Source organism: Poecilia latipinna, unplaced genomic scaffold (assembly GCF_001443285.1).
Source record: "Poecilia latipinna isolate Pla-1442-1.1 unplaced genomic scaffold, P_latipinna-1.0 Scaffold3087, whole genome shotgun sequence".
In the NCBI taxonomy this organism is placed as follows: Eukaryota; Metazoa; Chordata; class Actinopteri; order Cyprinodontiformes; family Poeciliidae; genus Poecilia; species Poecilia latipinna.
Window position 1 is genome coordinate 47,843 of NW_015115703.1, and position 12,746 is coordinate 60,588.

Here is a 12,746-nt window from a genome sequence, read left to right on the forward strand (position 1 = left end):
CACAGGATCTTAGCTCGGTCATTCTCCCCCACCTTTGGGGGTGTCCCCCATTTTGACCGCGGGGCTATATATATATATATATATATATATATATATATCAGAGAAACCTGATCAAGCCATATGAAATTAGAAACTCAGCTTTTATTTACACCTTTTATGCAAATAAATGAAGAACAAAATCAATCAGTAAAATCAGCCAAATATAAATATCCAAAATATGTTACAAATCCTTAAAGATAAAAATACAACCCTTAATGCTGAACATTCTATCTTATGTTCATGACAAATATACTTCCATATTGGGCTATAATTCCAGTTTTAGTGTAAGTGCCTCACAATTTGTAACAAAATATAATGAAAGCTTGATGAGTTAAACTTCATAGAAACATTTTAATGTCTTGTGTCAATCAGCCAAAGAGTAAATAAAGACGTCTGAACGGTTCTAATATCTGAGCAGACGACAGTTTAAGAGCTTTAAGATCAGCTGCAGTTTGAACTATTTATAAACTATCCTGAGATGATTAATCCAGATCAACATAAAGAAAATAATTACAAGTCTATGTGAGACACAATAAAAGCATGAAAAACAAATTCCATAAAAAGAGAGATAAGGCTTAGCTTTAGCAAAAGGTCAAAGTTCAGAAAAGGTGGAGGTAATGACATCATTGTCTTGAGCTTATGCTTCATACAAAAAGGTTCCAGTGGCAACATGTACAAAATAAACAACTATGGTCCCAACATGGAGCTCAAATATTAATAAGAGGAAAGAGGAATAATCCTCTAAAGTCACAGAGAAGCTTAAAGACATTTTAATGATTATTTATTTTACAATGTCTTCAGTCCTGAAAGCCACATTTTGTGTCATTTAAATAGAGTGACGAGAGAATTTTTATTCTTGACCATTTAAATTTGTATCGTAAGATCATATTTGATAAATTAGAAGTGAAACACATAATATACTGTAGATTAATTACCCATACTGATGTTTCCCGTCCTTTATTTCTGTTATATGATAACTTTCTGTACAGATAATGATAAAAATTACACTTTTTTTCAGAAAGTTTTTCAGAAAGTACTTTCATTCTGACAGGTATCATCAAAACACATTATTTATTAAATGTGAGTGTACCCTATATAGACTTCTTCTGATTTTTTTTTTTTGGACTAATCAGAACTTGTAAAATACCTTTTAATACAAATCAAAAAAGACCATGATTAATCTGAGGTGGTGAACTTCATCATCTTTATGTTTTATAAATATAATATTTTTTAAATAATTCTCTTATTTTGCTCCCAAAATGAAATTATTAGTTTTTTTAATTTCAGCAAGTCGATATGTGGCTCACATATTAATAGTAAGTCAGTCATGAAGTGGAGGAATGCTTTCTCTCTGCTTTTGCATGTGATCTAGTTCAATCTCTTTTTCCATTCTATTGCTTATAATTTGGTTCTTTTGTTCTTATTGTTCTATTTTTTGTGAACCTCGTTTACTGCGACTATTTTTTTTTCTTGTCTTTTAAAAATCTAACAATTTGATCCGCTGCCTTGTCATTTTGTGAACATTTTAGTAATCCCGGCACAGATTCATGGAACAGAACATGAACATCCAAGTCAACATTCTCGATTGTTTCAGACCACTTTGTCCCAGCAGTGGAGTAATCAGGATCTCTGGTGTGATGCATCAAAACCAGGATGATACCTTTTTCATCTGTTGAAACAAAAAAAGAGATGCTCAAAGTTTGACCTCCATATCATTAGAGCAGATTTTTCTATTTCAAAATTTTCCTTAATTTATCAATCTCAAAAATCTGAAAATTCAGTATTGAGAACACTGTTCACACTTTAGCTTGATATTTACAATGCAAGTTATGAAAACATCCAAGATTTGATTGCACTTGATCAAACCGGTTCTACAAGATCAACTTGAAATTTGGTGAGTTTTCTCACAAGTCATGGGGGATCTAAAGTTATTAATGTTTCTCATCTTCTGACTTTTTATTATATGTTGAAGCAGCATAAAATATGACTTCTCTCAGACAAAAATGAAATTATCATATGCCCTGCAAAGTGACATAAAACTTCTGTGTAGGGGTGCACCGATTGGAGTTTTCTGGCCGATTACCGATCTTTTAAAAAGCTCAACCTGCCGATTCCAATTTTGGTCGATACCAATTTTATTTGTCTGAAATGTAGCTCAATATAGCAAGAAAGCTGTTGAGTTGGCAACACTGGGATCACTATTGTTAATTATAACAGACATATCTCAGTGGGTCGGTCTGTCAGTCAAACCTTTCTCACCAGAGAACAAAAGAGGAAAGTAGTTGATTCTTAGACCTTTTCCAAGCTAGATAAGATCAGTGGATAAGATTGGCTTCATATTTAAAAATCGGCCGATCACCGATCTCCCAAAATAAAGGAAATCAGCACTGATAAATCGGCTGGCCGATAAATCGGTGCATCACTACTTCTGTAATAGCTTATTTGGTTCTAACACAACTCAGTGGTCAAAAACTGACATCACCTAAGCTCAAGACCTACAGAAAAGTATTTTTGAGCCCAAGAAAATAAAAATATGATGTACTGCAACTTAGTGTAGATATATGACAACAAAGTTTGGTAAGATATTCTTGATTATGTTTTGTTACAAAAAAATGTAATAAATACTTTTCACTTGGTCCAAAGCTGCTTCCACATCTGAGCCAACACGGGACGTGATGGGACAATAAACAATGGGGTCTTTATGTATCTTGCTGATATTTCCCTGGAGCTTCTTCTTAACTAGTTTCTTAAAGGCTTTATGTGCTCCAAAGGTTTCACCTGTAGTGACATACTAAATACACAGTTAAACAACAAAGGGACAATTAGCATATAAAATAATGCCGACAATGGGATTTCAACAAGACATGATTGTAGGAAAAAGAACAATGTCGTGTCTCTGCTTGTTTTACATCTGTTACCTCAAGTTCCTATTTCTTACATTTCATCAGCTTCATCATAGGTGCATTTTGTTGCTCTTACCTTTTCTGAAAAATAAGACCGCATGAAAAGTGAATAATTACATAGAATTATTCAGTGTCAGTTTGGTATTAATATGAGCAGAGATGATCACTCACTAGTTGTCTTTTTCCACATCTCGTGGATCCCTAGCACAAATAGATACACATTAACATTGATAGTTTCATCCATCCACTGTAGTAGAAGTGCAGTGGCTGGGAAAAGTATTCATATCCCTTGAACATTTCCATATTTTGTTACATTACAAACACAAACATAAATATATTTGTTTGTTCATAAACATATTTAATTGGAATTTAATGTGGAGGTCAAAGAGGTATACAATTGTGCAGTAGAAAGAAAATTATACATGATTCAACATTTTTTTTTTTTTTTTTACAAATGAAGAACTAAAAAGTGAATTGCACAAAAGTATTCGGCCCCCCTGAGTAAATACTTTGTGGAACCACGTTTTGCTGAAGTTACAGCTGCTGGTCTTTTAGGGTTTATCAAGTTTTACTCCTTCTTTGTAAAGCAGACCAGGCTCAGATTAGAGGGAGAATGTTTGAACAGCAGTTTTCGCATCTTGTCAGATTATTGATTGAGTTTAGGTCTGGACTTTGACTAGGCCATTCTAGAATATGTTTAGTTTTAACCATGTCATTGTACCCGTGGCTTTATGCTTAGGGTGGTGGTCTTGCTGGAAGGTGAACCTCCACCCCAGTCACCATGGGATCTCTGACCAGAGCTCTCCTTGTCCATCCTGTAAGTTTAGCTGGATGGATTTGTCTCACAGGTTTACAGTTGTGTCATACTCTTTCCATTTTTGGAACATGAATTGAACAGTGAGATGTTCAGACCTTGGGAACTATTTCTCTAACCTCAGCCTATTTTAAACTTTTCCACAGCTTTCTCCCTAACCTGTGTGCTGTGTTCCTTGAACTTCATGATGCTGTTTGCTTCCTAACATTCCCTGAGCCTCTGAGGTCTTACAGGGCAGCTGGATTTGTACTGAGATTAGATTACACACAGGCAGACAATATTTAGTCATTAGTAGTCATCAGGCAACTTTTGAAAGCAAGTGGTCACACACAGAGATAAGGGAGATGAATATGTTTGCACACTAAATTTTCAATTTTTTATTTTGAAAAAAATGATTTGAATCATGTAATTTTCTTGCAACTTCTCAAATGTGTACCATTTTGAGTTGGATCTTCACATTAAATTCCAATTAAGTATATTTATGTTTCTGGTTGTAATGTAACAAAATATGGGAATGTTCAAGGGTGTGAAAACTTTTTAAGCCACTATGTAACGAGTCTTTTTTCCAAATAATTTCAATTAACAAAAGTAATATTTAGATATTTATATTTGGTGATAAAGATTTACAGATTTACTTAATAGATGCATATCAAGTTTCAAAATTTACACATGCGTAAATATAAATTTCAGGATATTTTAATCTATTGAATTGCAGCACGTTTGGCTTTCCATACCTGCAGCGGTCCAAATTGTTGGTATAGGATGATTTGGAACTTATTTTGTGAGATTTTTCGATTGGAGCCCCAAATGCTATGGACCGAACCTTTCTTTGCTTTCTTCAGAGTCAGTGTCTGAAGAAAAAAAAAATAAGCAGCGACTTAATTTTGTTCACCTCCAACCCAGATTGGTGAGCCGTGGGCAGAACACGCTGGTAGAAATGTTAGGTTAAAGTGGAGCGGAGGACGAACCGAAGGGCGACAGTCTTGGTACCGTTTCTTTATAGTGATAGAAGGTTCCTGACCAGGAGCAGAGGGACAGACTGAGGCTTCGTATGTTCTCCCCCTATCTGTAGCACACCGAGCATTTAAAGCTCTAGGACAGCCTGATAACGTCAAAGTCAGAAATTGTTTCTGTTGCCAAACAATGTGTCTATTTAGGGAAGAGGCTGAGAGTTGTTCTGAAACCACTATTGAAAGGACAATTAAGAAAAATTAAAAGGGTTTTATGTGATCAGGCCTACATTTTTCCTTCTCCAAAGGCATAAATTAAAAAAAAAAAACAAACAAACAAAAAAAAAACCTCTCTTAGTTACAATGTAGATGGTGGCATCCACAGTTTAACCTTTCAGATTAGTAATATTCAAGGAAATTAATATAAGTAATATTATATTACTTATAAGTAATATATTATTTATAATATAAGGCTTCATTCCCTTCATTACCTCATTCATATAAGGGAATTAATTCCTTTACTCTTCACATTTTTACATGAATAAAGAGCTTTTTATTCACGTAGAGTGCTTTATTCTCTTTTATGTGAGGGATAAAAAAGACTTTATTTCTCACAAAAAGCCTACACAGCCCACAAAGACAGTGAAAAATGACTCCTACCTGTACTGTCGGTGCTGCAGCAGCTGCGACAAAGACTGAAAGCAGAGAACGCCTTTACTTTCACTTTAGGACAGAACAGCCGCTCCGGATGAGTTTAACAAGGTTTTGGGAGGCAAAATTAATCCACGTAGCAATAATACTATTACTCAAGTAAAATAAAAAGGTGCAGTGCAGTAAAACTACTCTTATAAGTACTTTTTCCCCAAAAGAGTTCCTCGACGTAATGTAACAACTACCCACTTTTGAACATAGACAACATCAGTAATCTAGAGGCTATTGTTAACCAGCTTAAGGTGGTGTACCGATATTAGCTAGTCATCTTTTAGCTAACATTACCTGCATCCAAAAGCTTTACTCAACTCAGTCGGTTAGTTCCAAGTACATCTCGCCGCAGCAAACAGAAAGGGGCGGGGACGGATACATGCCTTATTTGGAAACGGGAAGGGTGCGCCATTTCCTGGTCTCACGTTTTTATTTTCTTTTGAAATATGGGATATATCCTCAACTTTAGGGAGGAGTTTCATTCTCAGCATGTATTTCAATTTCTCTCTTTTATTTATTTCAGCGCATCTCACCGTTTTTTTTTTTTACCAAATTCTGTAGCTTTCGGTTTACTTCTAAATCTGCTCCTTAGTCGCATCTTTTCGGGCTTGCTACTGCCTCTAGTGGCGTGGGGGTGGTAACACATTACTAAATCAGAATAGCAGAAAGACTTTATTATTTATCATTAATTCTGGCATTAATGTAACCATAAAATACAAATTCCCTCAAAAAACACCATACCTTTTCATTTTCTTAAGGAAGTGAGACTAATTAGATGAGATAAACAAGACCTGAAAGCAATTCCAGTTTCTCTCAATGGCCAACCTGTTGAAACTGTGGCTAATTTTAAATACCTCAGGTCCTTCCTGGATAGTCAGCTCAAATTTGCTGAAAACACTGGCTATATTTTTAAGAACTGCTCTCTGTGACCAAACCACATGATTTACAAAAAGCGAGCTTATCCTATGACTACGTAAAGAGATTCCTGCATGATAATAGACTGTTACAGTCCATAGGGGTCCCTCCAAGATATCATTGGAGGAAAAGCACAAATCATTCACTGCACCTGACCCACACCAGCACAACTCCATCCTCAATAGGCATCAATTGCCCAATGCACAAAACCAGCACAAACCTGGTGTTGGAGTTCATTCAATTTTCCACTACCACCCAGGTTCATATATATGTAGTTTGTCACTGTGGTTTCCCAGTTCTAAGGTGTTTTTTCCACTCTTTATGAGTAAGAGCAGACTTCTGGGGTGTTGTCTTGTACTCTCCTTATCCTTCTTTTTCTGTTGTCTTTCTATGTTCTTTTACCCCAGGAGAGGGCGTTAAAGAGCAATGCTACACTCTAAAATGTGATTTTGGCTGCAGTTCAGGTTATTGACTTATTTACATTAATCTCACTTAATTGTTTTGGTTTAGTGATGACATCTTACTTTTTGTGCTGAATTAATTTAAAAGTTACACATTATTAACTTAGTGGAACTTCTTACTTTGAATTTACTTGAAATAATTAAGTTCAATGTTGTGTTCCTATCTGACATTATGATTGAAGCTTCACCAGGCACAGATCCTGTACCACATAAAGAGCCCTCAGTCCTACATGGTTCCTGTCATGATGATCTTTGCTGCATGTCTTCCCCCTCTGTCATGACCTACTCTCAAATAGAGGCTGCCTGAGCCAAGAAATCCTTTAAAATAAGATCATTTATTATTTTACTTCTATATTTGAAGTAAACAAAATGATTTGAGTAGGACTGACTTAAAGTTAAATCCACTCAATAAATAAATCAAGTTTGAAAAACTTAATTAAGTTACTTGTTACCAACTGAAGAAATTCAAATAAGTTGGTTCAACTATATTTTTCAGTGTAATAAGTGAATGAACTTTAGTCCTTTTATTCTAAACTAAAGCACAAATATAGTACAGCTTTGTTGTCAATGTTTTAGTCATAAATCCTGGATGAAGAAAAAAGTACTTTAAAAGAAACTTCAACTAAGAGTAACAGTTGATTTTTACACAACAGCTCTGCCTGTTTCAAAGAGCAGAGCAATCCTTTGTGTTTTCTGTACATATGACTATGTGTAGCCTGGTTAAGGCTTATCTGATTTCAGTTTGTGTGTGTGACTAAGCTAAACTACTCCAAACAATGAAAAGATTTCATACAGCAAGGGCTGTGGTCTAATTTCACTATTTATTTTTCTGGTTCAACCCTTAACAATCCTGGACCATTAAATTCAAGCTTTAGAAAAATTAATACTTGTAATAATTCTAAGTATTAGAGATAATATGAATATTTTCCTATCTTTTGATGAATAAATATGTAGTAAAAAAAACTTCTTGAAGGCTGTAATGCTGAATATTTCAAGTTGCATGTTTTTTTTATTATTACACATGCTAAAAACCCCTATTCCATACATTGGATGGTAGAGAGAGGCAGTAGTGGTAAGGTAATCTATTCAAACTAAAAGTGAAAGAAAAAAATCCTACAAATAGTTTGAGTTTTTCCTTTGATCATCACTGTGGCAGTTCTCCACCCCTGCAGCACATCACCTCTTCAGGTAAGCTCAGCAAATAAAATATCTGCTCTACAGCTGCTGTGGCTCATAAATTCAGGTTAATTGTTTAAACTGCTCCATGTTTTAATAATATGTTGGGGCTTGCGTTGGTAATTGCTACAAACAAGTTATTTTCTATTCTTATGAATAAAAATAAATGACAGCATAGCTTCAAAATAGTTGTGATAAAAAAAATGCAAATCAAATAGAAAAATAGAGGGTGCAGTGAAAACTCTTCATTCTTTCTCTCATAGCAGATTTTTTCCAGTCATGGGGAATCGCTCTTCATCACCTGGTAAGTATTACAAACTTGTTCCATTGAGACGCTGGTAATAGATACTTTTGACTTACTTTCAGCTTTTAAATGAATTTACAGCTAAACAATGAATCAACTTTATAGGATCTACCTAATGCTAGGTCTGACACTAAGAACCTGACGAGTATTTTGTTAAATACAAAGTCTTGTGATGTCAGCTAAGAATGTGTAAAGATATATATGTGCTCGTTTTGTAAAAACGTCATTCATGATTAAAGTCAATGGGACGATATTAAGTTTCTTGCTGTGTCATGCCTCTTCTGTGACTTGACCATCTCATTTCATTTTGTTCATAATAAATGTTAAGCAATATCATGAAGTGTTTATATTTTACAAGTCCTAACAATGAGTTACATAATTAAGCAGGTAACAGTTGAAAGATTAAGTTTTACTTATCATTTGAGTCACATTTGCATCATTTCTGCAGCAGCTTTGCACATGAAGAGGAAATTTATTTTCTTATTGAACGTTTTCCAGAAGTCTTGAGATTTCAGCCTAAAAAAAAATGAAGCCTAAAAATAGATTGTAGTAATTGAAGCATGATTTGAATTGGAGCTGAAAATGTAAGATTTTTGTGATTTATTCTGTTTTGTCATTTAGAACCTCAACATGGCTCCTGTGAGTACTTTCTTTTCACTCTCACACAATAATGCACTCATCTTTCCACTGACAGGTTCAACCTGTTTCAAATACTGCTTTAATATACTGCAATTCATATATTTAACAACCCCAATTATAAATATAACATAAAAACATACAAATATTTGTATCACTTTTTAAGTGACAGATTTTGGCCTAAATAAACTTAATCTGCTTTGCTGTGTTTAGCTCCTCCACCGGCTCCACGTAAGTAGAACTTAGTTATTAAGGCTTTTTATGTTTTTTGGTCTCAATAATGTATTATTTTAAATTAACTATTTGATTGCTTGACTATCTGTATCTACGTATTTAATGACATATAATATAAATAACAAATTCTGCTTACTATTGCAAGACATATTTTAGATTTTGATCTAATTTCCCCATCACAGTTTTAACAACTCCATGGAGAGAAATAACATGGGGGTGAGTGAATGTATTTTTGTACACCAGCCTGTTGCCATTGTGTCTATTACTCTTCCACAGTCTCTTTTTTCACTTCTTACCAGTGGAGCAATTTATACAGACTTCTACATACCCCTTATTAATGTCTCAGAAAGACTGGACTTTACCCAAAAACAAAATCTCACTATGATGAATGAAACCATAAACACACAGCCCAGTTATCATCCCCAAAATTACATACTCAGCATTCCAATACACCTTTTTTTCTACAACAATTCTAGCAACCAAAAACAACCATCCTTCATAACTCTATTTGAATCAAAACCACCACCTGATAAAATACACCTCCTCAGCCTAGATCCTAATAAACAGGCCTGAAGGGCCACCCAAAGCATTCAAATGGAACCAGGAAAAGCCAATATTCACCACAGGGGAGGAGAACACCCTGAAGGAACTTCAGTCATCAAAACAGCAGACATGGTAGCTACACAGCCTGACATATGAGATCAAGAGATCCATCTATTTTCTTACACCTTTATTCCTCTGGGTTTGCGATGTGTGCTGGTGTCTATCTACAGCTTTCAACGGGCAAGAGGTGGGGTACACCCTGGACAAACCACCAGTCCATTGCAGGGCAACACAGAGACAGACAGGACAAACAACCATGCACACACACACACACACACCCACACACACACACACACACACACACACATACACTCATAAGGAGAATTAATACAGACCAATTAACATGACAGTGATGCTTTTGGAAGGTGGGAGGAAGCCGGAGTACCCGGAGAAAACCCACCACACATGGGAGATCACGAGGAAATTGAACCCAGGACAACTTTTTCACTCATATCCATTTTGTGCCCCTCATCATTTTTCATCTGGTTCAAAAAGACTTGGGGCATCGGGTGTGCTGTGGTGGCGCAGGGGTTAAGCACAACCCACATACAGAGGCTTTAGTTCTCGACGCAGCTGTCGCAGGTTTGATTCCTGGCTTTGGTGACCTTTTGCTGCATGTCTTCCCCTTTCTCTCATTACCCACTTTCCTGTCCAATAATTATCAAATAAAGGCCACTAGAGCAAAAAATAAAGACTTGGGGCCTGACCTTTAAAAAGTTGAAGTTTCAGGTGTACATTTGATTGCACATGCAATCCTGATCCACAAGGATTGTATCAGCAAGATGACCAACATAGCAGGTGTAATCCATTTTACTTGTCTTTTTGGATTTGCAGAGTTTATGCTGGCCACCAGAAAGTACAAAATACTGGGAGGAGTTCATGCAAATGTAATAACGCATCATCCACAATGCCACCTGAATCCGATTGTAGGTGGTTTTTTAGCACATTTGAAAAGCAGGTGCAAATTGTCATTCAAAAAATGTCGTTCAAGGTGACTGACCTTAATGTTGGCTGATAAAGAAAAAATACCTCATCAAATGTCTAATCTAATGCTATGAGCCTCACTGCCTCCACCATTATGACTGTTGGAGGTTGGCTCTAGTTACACTTCCCTGTGTAATGTCAATTCATAACTAGCAGTTGAATGTAAGCAGTTGGATATCTGCTTAAATAACTAATGGCTTAAAGCATTTTCTAGACTATACTGATAGCCTACTATAAGGAAATTTGTCTATGTGACTAAAATATATATTTGTCAGCAGGAAATTTCTGAGACACTTTGATGTGTTCAGGGGTCATAATCTTTTACATTTTATAATGTTGCCCATGAAAATAGAGTGTTCTATTGTATGTTCATAAAAATGAAATACAAATTATACATGAGATTGTATAATTTGTAAAGAAAAATATTTAATTTTATTAAACAGAAACCAATTTCCTGAGGAGCTCCCTAAGGGAGATGGGGAAATAATTTTCTTTTGTGTTACCTTGAAGAGTATTCCATTCCCTTGCAATAAATTATTAAATATACCCTGGTCTATTTTGTATACAGTCACACATGTCAATTTAAAATTGCACATATACGAACATTTCAAGAGCCTCAGTGAAAATGTCTTCATATATTCTTAACTCTTTGGTGAAAATATGACAGGGCTCCATGAGCAAAAAGGCTAGATTGTTTATGCGTATGCAATAGAAGAAACTTTGGACATGTGTTATATAATATAGACAAATTTTCAGTTCATTTGGACCCTGGTGTGAATGCAGGTTTTAACATTTTTAGTTTTAGTTCCTTTTATATATACTTTAAATTCAATGTGAATACCTTCCACTATTGTGTTTTTAATCTATAAAATATATCACTTAAGTTGTAATCTTTATTTTCGCATCTTAACAGAAACAAAGAGGAACTTCTGCAGTACATAAAGAATTTTGAACCTCAAAATAAAGAAGTGGAAGCCATCAGAGTTTTACTCTATGGACCAGTCGGTGCAGGAAAGTCCAGCTTCATCAATTCCGTCAACAATGTCCTGCAAGGGAGGATGACCCAGGAAGCTCTGGCCAACAACACAACCAATGATAATAGTTTCACAAAAGAGGTCAGTACAACTTCTTGTTTGACATTAAAGGCTTACTCTTATTTTTAAGATTTATGACTTTTTACTCATAACATAAACTTAAAAAAATAACATGGGATTAATATATTTTATTTAAGAAAAGAGGGACAGATCTTTAAACATATTTGACTGTCAGAACAACAGTCTGCTGTCTATGAAGAACCGCATCCATGAGGTTAAGCTTTGTACTGTATGAACCAGGGAAACAGTACAAGTTGTGGTAACCCCAGTTTGACTCTGGTTGGCGTCACTTTGATTCCTTGCCATGTCTTCCTCCCATTCTTGCATATAATGAAGCCACTTCTTGACAGTTTTGCTGCAGTCTTTGTCAGTTTGGGTTAAACTGCTGAAAAACATAAATAAGAGTGTGGAAGGCGCTGATTAGAATGATGATAAACATTTGACAAGTGAAAGACATTGAAATATTAAATAGAGAACTGGTTATAGATCTGAGAACAAATAAAAACCATACAGTCCCCCTGTACACTCACCGTTAAATTAATAAGGACATGCTAACAAATATTCATTAATATTTATTATAATGTTAGTTGACATATACAATTACCTATCAAATTGCAGCATGGTGTAGCATTTATAATACTGCACTCGTTAAAATGAGATTATCAAAATTTAAAATAAAGGGCTGCTTATCAGAAAACCTAAAGATAAAACTTGAGGATCAGAGTTATTTTTAGCATAGAGACAGAAAATGGTCTCTATGCCATAAAGGTACAACTTGACTTCCTTATGTCTTCTATAAAACCAAACTGTTTGGTTTTATTATAAAGAATTTTTGTAAATAATTATAATAGATCAATGATTCTTGAGAATAGGGACAAAATGGGTTTTAATTTTCCCATATTTTTTTTTTTATTATTTCTCAACCTTATGT

The 12,746-nt window shown here is 35.0% G+C and overlaps 1 protein-coding gene and 1 long non-coding RNA gene across 2 annotated transcripts; one reads left to right on the forward strand and one right to left on the reverse strand.

Moving 5' to 3' along the window:
* Positions 1-121: 121 nt before the first annotated feature.
* LOC106940089 (uncharacterized) lies at positions 122-5,734 on the reverse strand. Its single transcript, XR_001422995.1, has 6 exons — positions 5,367-5,734; positions 4,491-4,607; positions 3,114-3,143; positions 3,019-3,023; positions 2,665-2,830; positions 122-1,708 (listed from the first exon to the last, which is right to left on the reverse strand). It is a non-coding gene; the product is annotated as an uncharacterized LOC106940089 (long non-coding RNA).
* Positions 5,735-7,927: 2,193 nt separating this feature from the next.
* On the forward strand, positions 7,928-11,852 carry LOC106940092 (interferon-induced protein 44-like; the record flags this gene model as incomplete). The annotated part of the gene is made up of 6 exons (XM_015022736.1): positions 7,928-7,972; positions 8,224-8,264; positions 8,886-8,903; positions 9,114-9,131; positions 9,317-9,350; positions 11,635-11,852. Coding segments are annotated over exons 2-6 (313 nt in total), but the record flags the coding sequence as incomplete, so codon positions are not given.
* Between the last annotated feature and the right edge of the window lie 894 nt (positions 11,853-12,746).